Here is a 19827-nt window from a genome sequence, read left to right as displayed (position 1 = left end):
GTGCTGATTACATTCTCTTTTTTTAGGATTGAGCAGCTTCACGTCAACATCTGTTCGTGCATCTTTTATAGGGTTCTGTGAGACAATGTTAGAGACAAGTTCACCTACTGGAACATTTGGTCAGTCGAGTCCAGAATCATGCGAAAGAAAGTCTATTCGAAAAACATCTTCCAATGACTATTCTGTTGACTCAGGAATTACTGGGTCAGAGTCAACTGCTAGTGATTCGAGCCCATCACCAAGTCGGTCTTTTTCTCCAAATCAGAAAGCAATTAAAAAAAGTGAATCAGCTGAAGCTGTCTATCAGCTTGATAAAACTCTGAATGATATCGAACAAGGTGAATCAAGTGATGCAACTATTACAGAATCAACCACTAATCTAACTGATATGAAAGAGGAAAAAAGTTTCAGTTTTAAATATAGCCGTCCACCAATGTTTGAGCCGCCTCCACCTCCTCCATTATCTCACTCACTTGGTGACTTGTTTGAATTAAAAATGTACAGTGATATTTTGACTGACTTAAATGGATACCAAATACCTCGGCCAAAGCTAATTGAAAGGCACAGTCATGAAAATGTAACTGAATACTTCGATAACGCCCATGAAGAGAATAAACTTGTTGAAGAGCTTTCAGTTCAAATTCCGTCAATAGGGAAGAAATGTGAGTGCATTAGTTGTGAAGCCCAAAGAAGCGTGCAAGAATATTTGAAAAGTTGCCAGCTCTACGATAAGAAGAGGTTTTATAGCCTTCCTCCCCCTCCAAAACCTGCGAGAAATTCGAATGACATGCCACATGTCAAAAGAACTGAAAGTGTTGTCACGATCAATTGCGGAACAATTGAAGAAAATGGAGTGAGGCTTCTTAAGTACTTCGATTACTCAAAAGATGAAGAAGCGAGACTCCTCTCCGGATCTGTACAAGGTTCGCTTTCCTTCTTTTCTTTTTCCCTCATTTCTTTTTCCCCCTTTCCTTTTTCCATCATTCAATAGTGGCTGCATTTGCCCCATTCTTTAATATTTTTATTTAAACTTGCTTTCAAAAAATTGTGTCTTTCTTCGTCTAGTTCTCTCTTTTGTTCCTAAAGAAAATTTTCCCAGGACTTAACTGTCATCAATAGTATTATTTGGGTTACGGGGGGAGCTAGATATCAGGATGTCTATACCTCTCTATGTTCCCCCCCCCCCTCCCTCTTTCCTTGGAATCCGAAAATATTGTCGGGGTTGTTTCATGAAAGAATCCGTTTTGGGTATATTTGCTGGAAGAAATTGAAGAAAAACGGATTTGCCCCTCCCCGAAATAATAAAAAAATAAATTTTGCATCCCTCTCCTGAGCATTAACTTTTGTAATTCCGTAGAAACCAGGATTTTAATTCCATTTATTGCAGGTGACACCCATTGATAAAGCTAATTATAGTTCATTGTAGGCTACGTTTAACAATGTTTCTTATTTCTTGGTTTTAAGTCCAGGCAGTATTACCCGTAACTTTTTAATTTAAAAAAAATTTGACTCAATTGTTTTCTAAGAAAATTTCTGAAACAAAATGTGATAATTTTTATGAAAAGTTTGATGACTGTCTGAGAAACCTACTGCGAATATGTGAAATACATCTACAACAATAAAATTTTCGCTTTATTCCTAATATGATTCCTAACGATGGTTTTGAATGTTTCTCTTTATTTTACCTTTTTCCTTTTTTTTGTCCATCTGGGTGATTGCGTACAACCAGTAATCATAGACGAGTTGAGGAGGGCTCGTTTGAAAACGTTGAGTTCTAGCACTGAGACGGAAAATTTTGTGATAACCCATATTTCGTAACTATCAAAAAGCTAATAGAGGTCATACCGCCGTAGAGTGGCAAATATCTTCCTGAATAACTGTGTGGTCCATACTAAACAAGGAAAAAAACGGTTACTGATTGACTGTATATGCGGCATTTCACAGTGGTGGATCAACTTTTACGAGGAATGTTGGTAGATCTTTTGTGGGAAGGGACCTTTAAGAAACGTTAGTTATACCATAGCTTCCGAACTTTTCTTAAACAGTGCTTCACATGAATATAGAGAGGGAAATTTACTTCCTGGTATTCCTTAATATATTTCTAAAAAAAAAATTTATTTATAGTATATTAATTTTATAACATATAGTATAATATAATTTTATAATATACTTTATATATTATAATGTATATTAATTTTATAATGTAATATAATTATAGTTCTAAGTAATATAATTTCCTGAAATATATTTATAAATTAAAACGAAATATATATTTCCCCGGAACTCATTGTTTTTGAAGCTAAAGGATGATTATTAATTTTTTTCATGTCAATGCTTCAAGTATGAATTGTTGACAATAGCAACAGGATAAAAATGGAAATTTTTATCACAATGCTCCAAGAATGAAAGTGGTCTTTTATTTTTATTTGTTATAATAAATAGAATTATTACTTCAGATATTTCAAAGGTATTCAGCAATTAAAAGCTTGTAATTTCTATCTGGCTATATTTTGAATTCTTAATATTATTAAATAAAAAAAAACAAGTTTTTTTAACTGAAAGTAAGGAGCGACATTAAAACTTAAAACGAACAGAAATTACTTCGTATATGAAAGGGTGTGCTTCCTCATCAACGCCCCGCTCTTTACACTAAAGTTTGACTCTTTCTCTTAACTCTACTTTTTAAAACAGTAAAAAACTTTAGCGTAAAGAGCGGGGCGTTGATGAGGAAGTAGCCTCTTTCATATTCGAAGTAATTTCTGTTCATTTTAAGTTTTAATGTCGCTCCTTACTTTCAGTTAAAAAAAAAACTTGTTTTTTTTTTATTTAATTTCTGAACGTTTTTGAATCAATGCATGTTTTGATTTTAGCTCTGCAGAGGATTAACTAAAACGAAATTTGCATATTTATTTTTTTGGCTAAATAGCTTTCTCATAGTTTTGATCGAACGATTTTAAAAAAAAGGGGCGGGAGGGGGGGGGGGAGCCTAGTTGCCCTCCGATTTTTTGGTTACTTAAAAAGGCAACTAGAACTTTTAATTTTTTACGAATGTTTTTATTAGTAAAAGATATACGTAACTTATAAATTAGCTTACGCAACGAACTTTTGTATTCTCATGTTTTTATTACATACATGAGGGGGTTCACCCCCTCGTCAGTACCTCGCTCTTTACACTAAAGCTTAAATTGTGTCCCAGCTCATTAAAAATGACCCCTGAATTACAAAAGCCGAAGAATAAATAGTTGAAATTACTAAAAATACTTTAGCGTAAAGAGCGAGGTATTAGGAGGAGGCGAGCCCCTCATAAGCATAATAATTTCTGTTCGTTTTAATGCAGCTACTTATTTCCAGTTGAAAATGTTTTTTTCATATTTATTTTTTCATTGTTTTTTTTATATAATGATAGAAAATCCTGCGCTCCCTTCATGGAAATTTTCTTCCCCCATGACGAATTCCTCGATAAAAATTTCCCCCAGCATATCCCCCTCTTCTCAACCCCTCCCCCACCCAAAAAATCCCCTTGAAAACGTCTGTACACTTCCCAATACCCATTACTATATGTATGCACTGGTCAAAGTTTGTAACTTGTAGCCCCTCCCACGGGGACTGTGGGGGAGTAATTCGTCGCCAAAGACATATAAGATTTTTCGACTACGCTGAAAAAAATGGCTATCTCAGAATTTTGATCCGTTGACTTTGGGAAAATAAATAGTGTGGGAGGGGGCCTAGGTGCCCTCCAATTTTTTTGGTGACTTAGAAAGGGCACTAGAACTTTTCATTTCCGTTAGAATGAGCCCTCTTGCAATATTCTAGGACCACTGGGTCGATACGATCACTCCTGGGAAAAAAAAACAAAAACAAATAAACACGCATCCGTGATCTGCCTTCTGGCAAAAAATACAAAATTCCACATTTTTGTAGATAGGAGCTTGAAACTTCTACAATAGGGTTCTCTGATACGCTAAATCTGATGGTATGATTTTCGTTAAGATTGTATGACCTTTAAGGGGTGTTTCTCCCTATTTTCTAGAATAAGGTAAACTTTCTCAGGCTCGTAAATTTTGATGGGTAAGACTAAACTTGATGAAACTTGTATGTTTAAAATCATCGTTAAAATGCTATTCTTTTGATGTAGATATTGGTATCAAAATTCAATTTTTTTTAGAGTTTTGGTTACTATTGAGCCGGGTCGCTCCTTACTACAGTTCGTTACCACGAACTGTTTGATGTAAAGCACTATTCAAACCTTAGCCTATAGGACGGAGAGTTACCTCAGGCGAGGGGCTCATTTCCTTTTTCGTCATATGTTGGGTAATATTCATTTGTCTTAAGTCTAAATATCGCTATTTGTATCTGGAAAAACTACTTATGTTTTATTAAATCATGCAAGTCGAGTGCGATTAAAACATAATAACTAAAATTACAAGTTAAAGAGGGAGGCTCTTATCCACCTTACACTCTCTACCCACAAAATATGATAGGATATAATTTACTAATTAATTATATCTTATTTAAACCGGAGCTCACTCACATTGAGTTTTCAGTAAGCAGGCTGGTGTTCCTTTGGATCTATACCTGGGATACTAGATTTCTCATTTCGGGACATAAATAGTGCATCCTAGTATCCTTTGTCTGATTTATCCACTTAACACTATTTTTTCCGGATAGAATCTATAAATATTTTCTTTTTTAAAGCAAATTTTTACTGACGAAAGTAAAAAGTAAAGTTGAAACTTAAAACGAATAGAAATTACTGCTTTGCAGTTTATATGGTGTATTTTTCAGAAACCGTTTCAAATAAACTGGCTCTTGGAATTTTCCAATATTTATAGAACCCAGGAAAGCTAGCACTTTGCTGAAAACTCTCTAGTATTTTGAGGGTTAATAGTTTTTTAGAATTGATTGATTTCATGACCGGCAAAGGAATGCTGAGAGCTTTGCGAATTATTCTTTTATTTTCAGCAGGCCACTTAACGATTTTTCTGCTTCTAATCCTGCTGTGTTGCGTTGGTTTCATGGGTTTTAGTAAAGCGCTAGCTTTTCAGAGTTCTATATATATGGAGAAATATCACAAGCCGGTTTATCTTAAACGATTTTTCAAAAATACATCATTTAAACTGCAAAGAAGCAATTTTTCTTTTTAAGGTATAACTTTGCTCTTTGCTTTTATCAGAAAAATTTGTTCTTTAAAAATTAATTTTTGTGCATTTATTAGGTCTTACAAATACCAACAACAAAACTCGTGAATAAAATGTCCAACTTAGACAAATAAACTAAAGAAGTCATCGTGAGTTGTTGCTAAAATAGGGTATTATGTTTTAGTTTAACTCTATATCTCTAAATTTTCCTTTTAAAAACCTGAAATTTATCACATGAAGATTTCAACGGGCTATATTGTCCTGATCTATAATTGGTTTGTGTGGTCTTATTGCCTTGTGTACCGCTACTGACTGGTCTAAAAAAATTATTATTTTCATAAATATTTAAATATTGGCCAAGAACATTCAAGTATTCCAAGAGAAACTTTTGAACATATTGTTTGGTGGGAGTGCTTAAATACTCCCTGTTCTTGCTACTTTTGTATAAGTACGGTCATACAATGTTTTTACCAAGGGTCCAGAAACCAATATTATACTTTAAAATATTTAATTTATCAAAGAAATTCCAGTTTTACGCTTAGGACAAAATCCCCAGCATGTGACTTTTTAGTCATTGAGAGATGACACAATTCTGAGATTACAAGTGTTCCGTTTTGACACTTGAATAGATGGGATGTCTCGCAATTATTTTTTCGATGCCAACTCGGTCCTGTCTGGACAAAAAAGGATATCTTGTGGCATCTAAGAGCGGAAAAGGACTGTTTGCTTTGCGAAGATCTCTTTTGCTTTTTAAAAAGGGACCTACATCAAAAAGTTCTGTTTCAATGGAGCACCGCTCCTACAACCAGTAGTTGTATCCCTTATGAAAAGTCTTTGTTCCCAAGTCCCCAAAATTTTGCCCACATACTAACATTGAAGAAAAAAAAAACTTTTTCACATGTTGACAATAATCCGCACAGCGCAGGTACTGGTCTCCTGATTCTCTACCTTTTGCCGGGAGTGCAATGCATGGTGGAGGGCAAAACATTCAGCGCTTCCTTCGTTTTTTCGTATACCCTTTTTGAGCTGGCTAGACTCTGCCTGAGCTTACAGAAACATACCGCTTACCCCCTTTTCGAACCAAATAATTAGCGACACCAGTGCTCGAACTCCTGCCCTTATGAAAACAGGATCACGTGTCTAGTACACTAACCATTTGGCTAGTATTATTCAAGAGGCACTTTTATCCAAGAAACATTTCGTAATATACTATTTTTCTTTTTCTTTTAAAAAATCAAAGCTCAACATTTTTTTTGTCTTTTAAGCTCCTGTTTCCGCATACTTTTTTGCATTTTAATACTGTGTGGGTTTATAGGCCCCTCGCCCCTGGCCGTATTGCCTTAATAACGCATAATCATTTTTGCAATCAGAATATTAAGGGAATAGCAGTTTAAACCAAAATTTCAATTTCTGCCAATTAGTAACAATTAACCTTTGTCCTCAATCTGCCCTTACATTCAAACTTTTGTGGTTGAGATATGACTCAAAGTTAAACTCTCTATAGGATGTCAGTCTTAACTTGAATTCCTTATGAATGTTTTTATTAAATGTTGGTTTTCAAGTTACAGCTACACACCCAAAAGAGGATATATTATAGACTGTGTTCAGACCGCATGATTAACAAATCAAGATAGAGACCGCTTGAGGAGTGTTTTATTGTATTCTATTTTGCATTTTACAAGCCTCAAGGATTTATTTTCTTATTTTCTAAATACACCAGAAATCATTGGTGGAGATTTAAAAAACTGAGTCCATAGCCAGGACTGATGACAAAAGGTGAGGATTGACCTTCTATATGATATGATTACTGCCTCTGTGAATTAGATGTATTATTTTATTTTTACTAAAAAAATATCATTTGACAACCTTTGATGAACAGGTCTTTCTAGTTTTGATATCTATTAGAACCTTTTATACTCATATCGTATTTTAAGAACTGTTTTTCTAAGTTATGAAATTTTAAAATTGGGTTTGAAAAACCCATCGAAACCATATTTTTACAGTTGTATTAAAAGTGGGAAAATGCCTAGCGAAGGAAACACTTGCATGAGTTGCGTTTTCAATAAGGCAGAGGTTTGTTTTACGAAAAAAAAAAACCTTGCTTGTGAACAAAGTATTAGCGTTTTTCTGACACGTTTGTATGGGGAGTCTGTGAGCCCCTTCCCGGTCCTTCTGAATCCTCAAGACTTTCCGATGATCTTCTCTATATTTTTTATGGTCTAATATGCTCCTCATCATGGTGGAAATCACCCATTTATTTTTTAAGTCTGTCAAAATGTATAACAATGACAACAAAACGGTTTTGAAAAAAAAACCGCTGTCTCTGGGTAAAATCAAATAAGTTAAAGAGATTTGAGCCTTGTAATTGGAACTTCTGCCGAAACGTATGAGAAACTGAAAAGAGACAAAATTCAAGATCTTCTCAGTGAAAATATCATCTAGCTAACTCCATCCAACAGCCAGCTCCATCTTGTGTTACCCAGTAGTTATAATTATAAGAACTAAATTTAATGCTATTTATGTTGCTTTTTTCTTTATTTTTTGTTGTACTATTACTTTTCACTTTTTAGGTTTGATCTTCCTTTAATTTGTTTGTCTGCCTTTTCCTTTTATTTTTTAAATTTCACTGAAATCACAATTTAAATTTTTCACCTTATGTTTCACCTCATTTTAAAATTGAATAAAAAACAAGTTCATTTTTAACTGAAAGTACGGAGCAACTTTAACACTCAAAACGATCAGCAAATATTCCGTGCATGAAGTGTTGCTTCCTCCTCAATACCTTGGTCTTTACGCTAAAGCTGTTACCTGTTTTAAAAGAGCTTCCTATTCTAATTAAACGACCCCTGTGTTTCAGTAGCCGTTTTAAAAAATTGGGACAGACAGTCAAAATTTAGCGTAAAGAGCAAGCTACTGAGGAGGGTATAATCCTTCATGTACAGAATAACCTCTGTTCGTTTTGAGTTTTAATTTTGCTCCTTACTTTCAGTTAAAAAACCTGCTTTTTATTTAGTTTCTGTTCGTTACCCCCCCCCCCCGTGAAGTTCTCTTCCACCCTCTCTGAAAATTTCCCCTCCCTGTAAAATTTCATCCGGACGATTCAGCCTGAAATCAAAACATGTGGAAAATAGCCCCCGGATATTTCCTCCGGAAAATCTCCAAATGCAAAATTGAGTTGGCAAAGAAAATGTAAAGCGACTAAAAATAATTTCGTACAGGAATTCTGTCAAACACCCTCAGTTTAAAATTTTCCCTGGAAAATTCCCCTCCCCCCAAAGTTTTCCTCCTCAACGAAGATTCTCCCAATGAAAATCCACCCAACGCACAAAATCTCCCCCCCCCAAAAAAAAATGTCTGTATACTTCCCGATAACAAACATTATACTTAAACAATGGGCAAATTTCGTAACTTACAAGCCTCTTCCCATGGACTGTTGGGGGTCATTTTACCCCTAACATCATAGTTATTTGATCTTTCAACTATACTGAACAAAATGGCTATCTCAAAATTTTGATCAGATAACTTTGGAAATTAAATGGACGTGGCATAGGGTCTAGTTGCCCTCCAACCATTTGCATCACATAAAAAGGGCACTAGATCTTTTATTTTCCCCACTTTTATTTTCCCTTCGAATGCGCCCTCCCCCGATCTTCTAGGACCACTATTCCAATACGATCTTCCCTGAGAAATAAAACCGTCATCCCTGAGATGATTCCTCTTCTAGCAAAAAAAGCCGAATTCAACATTTTTGTATATAGGAGCTTGAAAATTCCGCAGTAGGAATCACAGGTACGCTGCATCTGATGGTGTGATTTTCATCAAGATTTCTTGAATTTTAGGGGAGGTGGGTTCCTCCTATTTCGAAAATCAGGCAACATCTCCAGGCTCGTAGCTTTTGATGAGTAAAACCAATTTTGATGAATCTTATATAATTGGAAATGAACCTGATTCTTTTGACGTATCAATCGATATCAAATTCTGTTTTTAGGGTTTCGGTTATTATTGATCCGAGTCGGTTTTTACTTACAGTTTGTTGCTACGAACTCTTTATTTCTATCTTTCCTTAATGACATTGCATTTTTAATTTGCGCTAGCAATCTTAATTCCGAGTATTCCCATGTTGAAGTGTGAAAGATTTTCTTCTATCAAATTGTTGAAAATTGAAAATTTGAAAATTTGACAGAATTTTTGACTGAGATGTGGATATCGGACAAATATTTATTCTTAACCACGATTGTATTTTAATGTGCAATGATTTGTGTTCTTGTGTTGTCAAAAAGAAATATCTTCTCCGACTTTTTTACTGCCTTCGAATACAAGGATAGAATGGAATTGTTCAATTTTTTTCTGTATATTAATTCAAAAAAAAATTATGAAAAAAAAAGTTTTTCAAAGAAATGTACAGAACCATATTAAACTTAAGACTAGCAGAAATTAGTCCTTTAATAATTCAAACTCAAAACGACCAGAAATTACTATTTAATAATAAATGAAACCCAAAACCAACAGAAATTAAAAAAAAAAACAATCATAGCCAACAAACATACAAAAGATACTAATTTAAATGAATATATAAATCTTAAAGTGAGTAAAACTTAAATTGAATAATCAAATCAAATTTAAAATGAACAAAAATCACTACCTTCCATAAAAACATTCTATGTTAACTATGGGCAATGAGCATAGCTCATATTCGTTTCCCCGAGGATTGGGTGGGAGAGGTATCAAACTTGGAACCATAGCTATTTGACTTTCAGACTATTCTGAAAAAAAATGGCTATCTCAAAATTTTGATTGGAAGCATTTGGGGAAGAATGGGTGAGGAAGAGGGGCTGGTTGCCCTCTGATCACTTTTGACTTGTGAAAGGAAACTAGAACTTTCGATTTTAAATCGAATGAACCTCCTCTGAAGTTTATACAACCACACCTTCCATAAAAACCTTACATGTCAACAATTAGCAACGTGTATAGCTTACAGCCCTTGCCTTGGGGGCTGTGGGGAGTTCTGTCAATCCCAGGGGCATAGTTATTTGACCTTTGGACTCTTTCGCATAAAATGGCTATCTCGAAATTCTGATCGGATGTATTTGGGTAAAATAGGACGGGGGGGATTGTTGCCCTTCGGTTGTTTTTTACTCTTAAAAATGGCACTAGAACTTCCCATTACCAGTCGAATGAGCCCCTCCGAGGCTTATACAGCCGCCTTTTCTTCATATGAAGGATCTCTGGGAAAAAGATAATACATAAATAATAATAAAACATTAAGCCTTATGACCTTTACTATATGCAACGCTATAACGTTGCTTCTTATACACGAAGGATGTTTAATATAACCAAACAGTTTGTGGTAACCAACTGTAGTAAGGAACGACCCGGCTCAATAGTGAGCGAAAGTCTAAAAAAAACGGAATTTTGATAATAATAGAGACATCAAAAGAATCGGATTTTTATGCTGATTTTAAATATACAAGTTAAATAAGGCACAAAATGTGCCTTATTTTGGAAAATAGGGGGAAAACCCCCTAAAAGACATAAAAAACGTAACGAAAATCACACCATCACATTCAGCGTATCAGAAAACCCTGCTACAGAAGTCTCAAGCTCCTGTCTACAAAATGTGGAACTTCGTATTTTTTGCCAGAAGACCGATCACGGGTGCGTGTTTATTTGCTTTTTTTCTTTTCCCCAGGGGTTATTGTATCGACCAAGTGGCTCTAGAATGTCTCCAGAGGACTCATTCTAACAGAAATTAAAAGTTCCAGTGCCCTTTTTAAGTGACCAAAAATATCAGAGTGCACCTAGGCCCCCTCCCACGCTCTTTTTTCGCAAAGTCAACGGATCAAAATTTTGAGACGGCCATTTTGTTCAGCATAGTCGAAAAACATGATAACTATGTCTTTAAGGATGACTTACTCCCCCATAGTCTCCGGGGGAGGGGCTGCAAGTTACAAACCTTGACCAGTGTTTACAATTGGGAAGTGTGCTGATGTTTTCAGGGGATTTTTTTTGTTTTGGGGGAGGGTTGAGGGGAGGGAACTACATGGAAGGATCTTTCCATGGAGGAGCTTGTCATGGGGGAAGAGAAATTCCATGAAGGGGGCGCAGGATTTTCTAGCATTATTTAAAAAAAAAACAATGAGAAAATAAAATATAAAAAAAGTTTTTTTCTGCTGGAAGTGAGGAGCAGCATCAAAACCTAAGACGAACAGAAAGTATTACGTATATAAGGGGGTTCGTCTCCTTCACAATACCTCGCTCTTTACTCTAAAGTATTTTTAGTAATATCAACTATTTATTCTACAGCCTTTGTGATTAAGGGGTCATTCTTAAAGAATTGGGACAAAATTCAAGCTTTATGGCAAAGAGCGATGTATTGACGAGAGAACGAACGCCCTCATATACGTACTATAAATATATAAATATACAAGCTCGTTACGAAAGTTAATTCGTAATTTACTTATATTTATCACTAATAAAAACGTTCGTAAAAAGAAAACTAAAAAGTTCTAGTTGCCTTTATAAGTAACCAAAAATTGGAGGGCAACTAGGCCTCCTCCCTCACCCCTTTTATTTATCAAAATCGTCTGAACAAAAATATGAGAAAGCCATTTAGTAAAAAAAATTAATAAGCAAATTTTGTTTTAACTATCCATGTGCGGCGAGCCAAAATCAATGCATGCATTAATTTTAAAATGTTCAGAAATTAAATTTAAGGAAAATATGTTTTTTTAACTGCAAGTAAGGAGCGACATTAAAACTTAATACGAACAGAAATTATTCCATATATGAAACGGGTTGTCCCCTCCTCAACGTCTCGCTCTTTGTGCTTAAGTTTGACTCTTCGTAATAGTTCTACTTTTTAAAACAATAAAAAACTTTAGCGTAAAGAGCGAGGTGTTTGGAAAGGAACGTGTATTATGTAGTTGCATGAGCAACTACATAAAACTTAAATAATTTGTTCCAACTAACTAATAAAAAATAAACACTTTGATTGAACCTCTTGAATTCCTTCTTTTCTTATGCTATTTATTTGTTCTTTAACAATTATTTTATTTTCATGTTGTTCAGAGTTTCCATGTCATTTTCAACAAAATTTGGGTTCCGCAACAATTTCATTGGCTTGGGAAGAAAAACTCAACAGACGACTACCCTACTATTCAATGACAAAGTTGTTGTAAAAAAAATATTCCTTTTAAAATACCAGTTTTTTATATTTTGTAGTCGATGAGCCGCAGATTAACGGAACACCTAAATCAGTTAGATTTTCTACATTTCCAAGTAATCCAACAAAGCCACGTGATCGGAAGAAGAAAAATGCAGAGCGAAGAAAAACTTGTGCTATAAGCCCAAGCGAACTTAAATCTTTAGAAATAGAAAGACCAAGACCAATTTCCATTGCGTTTGAAGGCAACACCGCCATTTACAGAAGGGATTCACAGACAAGTACTGCAAGAATCGAGGAACTCACGGGAGCATCTTCATGTGCTGATGAGGATACACAACTTGATTTTTCTACGGCTGTTGTTCAGCAACCGGAAGATTTAGACTTGCCAATAAGTATGCCAGCAGAAGGGTGTTCCCGACATTTTGTGATTGTTGCGATTGACTTTGGTACAACTTTCAGTGGTTATGCTTTCGCTTTTGTCAAAGATCCCAGTAACATTCATCTAATGAGAAAATGGGAGGGTAAGTTACTCTGAATTAAATTTCTGTAAATATTTATCGAGAGCAATATTTGTAGTGTGGTTCTCACTAAAGCCTGATCTTAGTACCACAGCATCAGTGGTGGGATTTGTTATTGGACAGGGGGAGCAACTGTCCACCCAGACTCCAGTCCCCCATAGCTGAAATTTTGCGGCTTGAAAAATCTTTTCAAACTAAGATAGACATACATGATTCAAGCATTCACAGAAACAGATCAGTTTTCTTTAGTACACCTTTGCCTTTGTGGTACTATCTGACTCATTTTTCATTATTCACTGTCAATTTTGCGTGACTTGGGAAAATCAGCTCCAACACCCTCCCCCCAGGATTATGAGGGAATTACGCCAGTGTCGGGCGTTGGTCCTCTGGATCTAAATTAGGTGTATTAGATGGCTGGCATCAGGACCCATAGCCATCAAAAGTTTGATAGCATTTTGGTAATCCTGATGCCCTAGAACCATAAATAAAATAGATTACATGATAGTACATTCAAGTATGTAAGGTAAGAAAATTATCAATACTTTCTATAAAAGAAAGCTCAATTCTTTTGGTTGTTTGAGGGTAATATATAAACCCAGAAATGTCCTGTATTTTTCTTTATATGGTATTCATTTCTGTTTTCCTACGTAAACATTTTAGCAAGTAATGATTCCACTAGTGTCTTTTATACGAGGAGGTTGTATAATATTCTCTATGTTAGGCTACTTAACAAATTTCTCCAGCAATCAGTACCCCTGTTATTTGATATCCTAAATATTTCTGATGCTATTTTAACTTCAGAAACAAGAACCCTCACCCGGGTTTTGGAGAACCAACTGAAGTTTATGTGTTGTAATAATGTTTATTTTAGCATTGATAAAAAAAAACTGAGAAAAACAAAGCTGTTCTTACAGATGTAAAGAGTGAAGTTGAAATTTAAGACAAACAAAACTTACTGCATCCTGGATTACGCAAAGTATATTTGCAAAAGTAGCTCAAATAAACTAACTGGTGATATTTTCAAATACCTATACAATTAGAAAAACTAGCGCTTTAGTGAAAACGGAAAACAGATCCTTAAAAAAGTGGATGTTTTCATGGGAGCCCTTTTTGGCGGGATTAAAATCTTATCTAAGTCCTTGGGTCATGGGTACTCCAATGTCAAAGAAAAAATTGAAAGGAATTTTCCCCCGGAAACAGGGAACAGCAAAGGGTCATTTTTTTTACATGGCCGAAAATCCCCAAATTTACAGCCCGAAATTAGTTCAAACTTTTTCCTGATGGGCTCAAGTTTTTTAAAGAATTGCTTCTTAGGCCGTACCATTACGTCTTATGGTCAGGAGAGCACCACTTCAAAAGAGAAAAAAAACACAAAACATGAATTCCCTGAAAGGGTGAAAAACCCGTTTTTTGGAAAACGTTGAAATCTACACCCCTAGGTTTTTTGGGTCAACGGAACCCTTATGCACAAAAAAAAATGATTTTAGTTGCAAGGACGGGCCTACAAAAACTGGAGCCAAGGAATATTTAATTTACTTTTAAGTTAAATTTATGCACGATGCTCCAGACACTAGTGGTCAAAGCTCATCAAAAATGTCTTAACTTCGATTATTCTAATGGTCACCTAATTTTTTTCTTTAATTAGGTAAAAAATGATTGTGAAGTGTTTTTATTGTGGCTATTGTAATTTAATCCAAATACTAGATTCAATGGTTAGCGTTTCATTATGTAGACAAAAGGTGTAAAACTTCTGTCGCAAAAGTGTGAAATACATAAAATTACATATTGCGGTTTTATAATGTCCATGAACTCCAGTATGCCTGTACCTAAAAACAGAAGTTCCTATTAAATTAATAACATTCAAGATTGCATGCAAGATTAACGCCGGAAGTTAAATTTGTTGGTGGGCGACGGAGAATCCAGTACTTAAAAATCTCAGAGAATAACAAGCCATGTTCACACAGTCTGAGGCACCAAATATTCTAAGGATTCATTGTCTTGTATTTCGACGTGAATTGGGAGAGGGGAGCCGATGGCCCCCCCTCTGATTTGTAAAAAACGTCTTTTTAGGGTATTTTCATTTAAATATGCCTGTTTTTGGTATTTTCATTGAAAAAACGACAAATTTGTCTCCTCCCTTATGTATTGAAAAATATATTTCGTGCCTCCTCTAGATTCTTATGAAATGATGCCAGTGTTTTTTTTTGTGTCCTTATTTCATTACTTTCCTTCAATTTTCTTCTTTGAATCTACGCTGCCAGGCAATTTCGTATCTCAATAAATGTAAAACACGACATTGACACTATTTGTTGCAAAAATAATGTCTAGACTTTAGATCCCAAAAAAGTCCTAAATCGTGCTTTTTCAGTTTTTGCATCATCACTTACAGCTATCTAAAAATGCAAAGAAGAACCAAGATAGAAACAATAACAATAACAAAGATAGAAACAATAAGAATACTATGAAAATAAGGTACTTGGTTTTGGAAACTTTTCATTACTCGTACACGATTCGTCGTTTTCATTAAAAAAAGAAAACAAGTTTTTTCAACTGAAAGTAAGGAGCCATATTAAAACTAAAACTAACAGAAATTATTACGCAAATGACGGGGGTCGCCCCCTTGTCAATACTCACTCTTTACCCTAAAGTTTGAATTTTCTTCCAATTCTTCAAGAATGACCCCTGAATAACAAAGGGTTTAATTAGAATAATAGCCCTCACGGAAGTACCGTAGCGTAAAGAGCAAGGTAATGACGATGGGGTGAATCTCCTCATATACATAATAATTTCTGTTCGTTTTAATTTTTGATGATGCTCCTTACTTTCAGCAAAAAAAACTTGTTTTTTTAAATTTAATTTTTTGTCGTTTTTAAGCAATGCTGGGAGATCCGGCACCCCCTTCATGGAAAATTCTCTTCCTCCATTAAAAATTCCTCCGTGGAAAGATCCTCTCGTGTAACCTTCTCCTCCCGACCCACACTAGAAAAAATCCCCCTTAAAACGTCTGTATACTTCCTAATAACCAATTCTTTATGTAAACAATGGGCACAGTTCATAACTTACAGCCGTTCGTTATCACGAACAGTTTGATCTGTTTTTTTCCTTTTTTTTAAATTTTAGTCTTAGTCATCGTCAACGCTTGAAATCTCAAGAATTTCAAAAAAAAATCACTATTTAAACCTTTTTGGTCCTTCAATATGTAATAGGTAAAACTGTCCCCTTATGGTCGCTTAAGAGGACAGGTAAGATATTCAAATAATTTTCCCCTTTTCCAATGAATGAGTTTTAGTAATTATAATAATATATTTTAGATTACCTTTAGAATAAAAAAATAATTGAGCCATACAGAATTAGCTAAGGCTGAAATGCAATTTGCCTATGATGGCAAAATCTTCATTATGTTCAGCTCTTTTATGCTCTTTGCCTACGTCTTCTTGGACTTTTGAGACAAGCTGTGGCTCTTACAGTACTAAACAGGGTTGCCGCCTGGTGTAAAACGAATCACTTGAGTCATGAAAAAATCACTAAATCAGCACATAAATCGCTAGATTATTTTAGATAATCATTAAGTCAACAAAAAAGAAGTAAAATTATAATACTTTTTATCAACGTAATCAATAGCTATTTTGTTTCTTTGCCAAGTTCTTTGCAGGTACACCTACAGGAATGAGGTGAAAATACTCCCCAGATGTAGAAAAATACTCTAAGTTTGGCGTGATGGTTTTGTTTTGTTTTTTTGTTTTTTTTTTCAAGCGAAAACTACCCTTGAAATTTTGAAAAATACCTTTTCGCATCTTCCTGCAGAGAATAGAACGAAACCCTTGCTTCCTCACTATATTGATATCCCTGTATCAATGAAAAGTAGTCCCTTGGGAGAATTCGCAAATGGACCTTCTGCCTTTGATACAATCCAGCTACCGCTGAGGCTTAAAAAAAAAAAAAAAATCATGTTATGGTACCGAAAGTGAAATTTGTACTTACAGTGTTTTGCGATAGGATAGTCATTTGATCTTTTAAAACCTATTCTAAAATGATCCTTGGATCACAAAGGGTCGAAAAATGTATATCAGAGTTATAAGATAAGATATAATTATAAGATATAAGGTAAGCTATACTTTCGAATCAGGAAGAGATCAATGGACCAGGAATCCAAGGCCTTGCTATTATAAGTCTGCACTCGTTCCTTATTGGTGCTCGATTTGTGTTCGATCAAAACGTGTGTTTACTCCTAATTTCAGCAAGTTGGTTCAACAGCATCCTGTTAAACTTTTCTAGGAAACATTAATTTGAAAATGGGTGGTTTGATTGAATTGGGGCCCTTTTCCTGAAAACAGCGGATAAGCATTCGGCTACGACGCTAATTTTAAGCCCATATTAGCTATTACTGACTTCATAAACGACAAAAGATTGGCTTTGAAGGATGAGAAATATTATGCGTGGCCTACCACCTTTTAGTTGCCGTCTTTTGATTTGCCATAATTTAAGATCACTCCCTAAATGATCACTGAACCATAACGAACTCAAAGAGCTACAAATGAGAGTTTTAAATGGAGTAAAACATCTCTACTGTTCTACTGCACTTTATCTCTGGACTTTCTCTTTAAAATGGACCATTTACACAATTTGGGGCATTAGTAGCGTGAGCTATTATGATGTTGCTACTAAAGCTACATATTTTATACCTTATTATCTTTGTGTTTGAAATTGCCATCTTGAAATATTTATTTTATGCTGTATTGCGTTTTTGGGGGTGCTGGGGGTAATGAGAAGTGGCTTTAGTGCTATACGACCAGTTTTTTTGCTTAAATGACGAACTATGTAACTGAATTTCTCATTGAGTGAGTCATCTGCCAGATTTTGTCAATCATTTATTCTACATAATAGGGCCACGGGAGGGTGAAAAGAAAAAGCATGCGTGAAAGACACTTTACAAAGTCAGCGCTTGTGTTGCCTTTGATTAGCAGCTAAGAAAACCTGTTATTATCACATTTCCTCTAAAGTTGCATATTTTATACCTTTTTATACTTGTGTATGAAATTACTATATAATTTCCATTAAAGTGGAAAGTATGATTCGCCTAAAAAAGAGATATGCGAAAAAAGTGATCAAAACTGACTTTTTCACTGAGAAATAACTATTTTGTACTTCTCATCTTTCGGTCATACTAACTATATCAAACAGTTCTTGGTAACGAACTGTAGTAAGGAGTGATCCGGCTCAATAGTAACCGAAACTCTAAAAACGAAATTTTGATATCAATATTTACATCAAAAGAATTGCATTTTAATGCTGATTTGAAATATATAAGTTTCATCAAGTATAGTCTTACCCATCAAAAGTTACGAGCCTGAGAAAATTTGTCTTTTTTAGAAAATAGGGGGAAACACTCCTTAAAAGTCATATAACCTTAACGAAAATCACACCATCAGATTCGGCGCATCAGAGAAGCCTACATTAGAAGTTTCAAGCTCTTATCTATAAAAATGTGGATTTTTTTTTCTTGCCACAAGACAGATCACGGATGCGTGTTAATTTATTTTTTTGTTTTTTTCCCAGGGCTGATCGTATCGACCCAGTGGCTCTAGAATGTCGCAAGAAGGCTCATTCTAACGGAAATTAAAAGTCCTAGTGCCCTTTTTAAGAGTCCAAAAAATTGGAGAGCACCTAGGCCCCCTCCCACGCTAATTTTTTACCAATGTCAAAATGGTTATTGGGAAGTGCACAAACACTTTCAAAGGGATATTTTTGGTTGGGGGGGGTTAGGGGAGGGGTTTATGCGGAGGGAATTTCCATGGAGGAACTCTCCATGGACTTTCCATGGAGGAACTCTCCATGGACTTTCCATGGAGGAAATTCGTCATGGGGAAGAGAATTTCCATGAAGGGGGCGCAGGATTTTTTAGGATTTTTTTTAAAGAGCAATGAAAAAATAAATATGAAAAATTTTCTTCATCTGAAAGTAAGGAGCAGCATTAAAACTTAAAACGAACAGAAATTATTTCGCATATGAGGGGTTCAACTCCTAATACCTCGCTCTTTACGCTAAAGTAATTTTATCAATTTCAACTATTTATTCTACGGTCTTTGTGATTCAAGGATCATATTTAAGGAATGGGGACAAATTTAAGCTTTAGTGTAAAGAGCTGGGTATTGAAGAGGGGGCGACCCCCCTCATATACGTAATAAAAACATAAGAATTTAGAAGTTCATTACGTAAGTTAATTCGTAAGTTACGCATATTTTTACTAATAAAAACGTTCGTAGAATTAAAAAGTTCTAGTTGCCTTTGTAAGTAACCAAAAAATTGGAGGGTAACTAGACCTACTCCACCACTCTCTTTTTGTCTCACAATCGTCCAATCAAAACTAGGCGAAAGCCATTTAGCAAAAAAAAAAATGCAAATTTCGTTTTAATTATTCATGTGTGGTAAACCAAAATCAAAACATGCAGTAATTCAAAAACTTTCAGAAATTAAACAAAAAAAGTTTTTTTGACTGCAAGTAAGGAGCGACATTAAAAGTTAAAACGCTAAAGTTTTTATTGTTTTAAAAAGTAGAGTAGTGAGAAAGAGTCAAACTTTAGCGTAAAGAGCAAGGCGTTGAGGAGGGGACAACCCCTTTCATATGCGAATAATTTCTGTTTGTTTCAAGTTTTAATGAAGCTCCTTTCTTGCAGTTAAAAAAAAACTTGTTCTTTTATTTATAGCCTTAAAAAATTGACACATAAAATGTCATTCTTGTGCAATTACTTCTGCCCGCAAAGTAAGTCGAGAAAAGGAAAATTCGTAATAAATTTTAATGAAAATCTCTAACTCACATAAAAATGCAGACAACAGAGATAAAGTTAAATATACCAAAAAGAAAGCTACTTCTATACTGTATGATTTGTCTAGACGGACGGTGTCAAGCAATACGTTCAGTGTTGCAAAATACATAGTAAGTATAATACTAAAATGGACAAAAAGAAGAGAAAAACATAGACAATAATCTAACGAAAGGTAAGTATGA

The 19827-nt window shown here is 34.9% G+C and overlaps 1 protein-coding gene across 1 annotated transcript in view; it reads left to right on the top strand.

Moving 5' to 3' along the window:
- Positions 1-19827, top strand: part of LOC136027423 (uncharacterized) — a 67132-nt gene that overhangs the window by 10878 nt on the left and 36427 nt on the right. The window contains exons 2-3 of the mRNA XM_065704681.1: positions 27-923; positions 12360-12824. Coding sequence (XP_065560753.1) covers positions 27-923; positions 12360-12824 — 1362 coding nt within the window. The remainder of the gene's footprint in view (positions 1-26; positions 924-12359; positions 12825-19827) is intronic.

Source organism: Artemia franciscana, chromosome 5, assembly GCF_032884065.1.
Source record: "Artemia franciscana chromosome 5, ASM3288406v1, whole genome shotgun sequence".
NCBI lineage: Eukaryota > Metazoa > Arthropoda > Branchiopoda > Anostraca > Artemiidae > Artemia > Artemia franciscana.
This window is presented reverse-complemented; position numbering and strand designations above follow the sequence as displayed.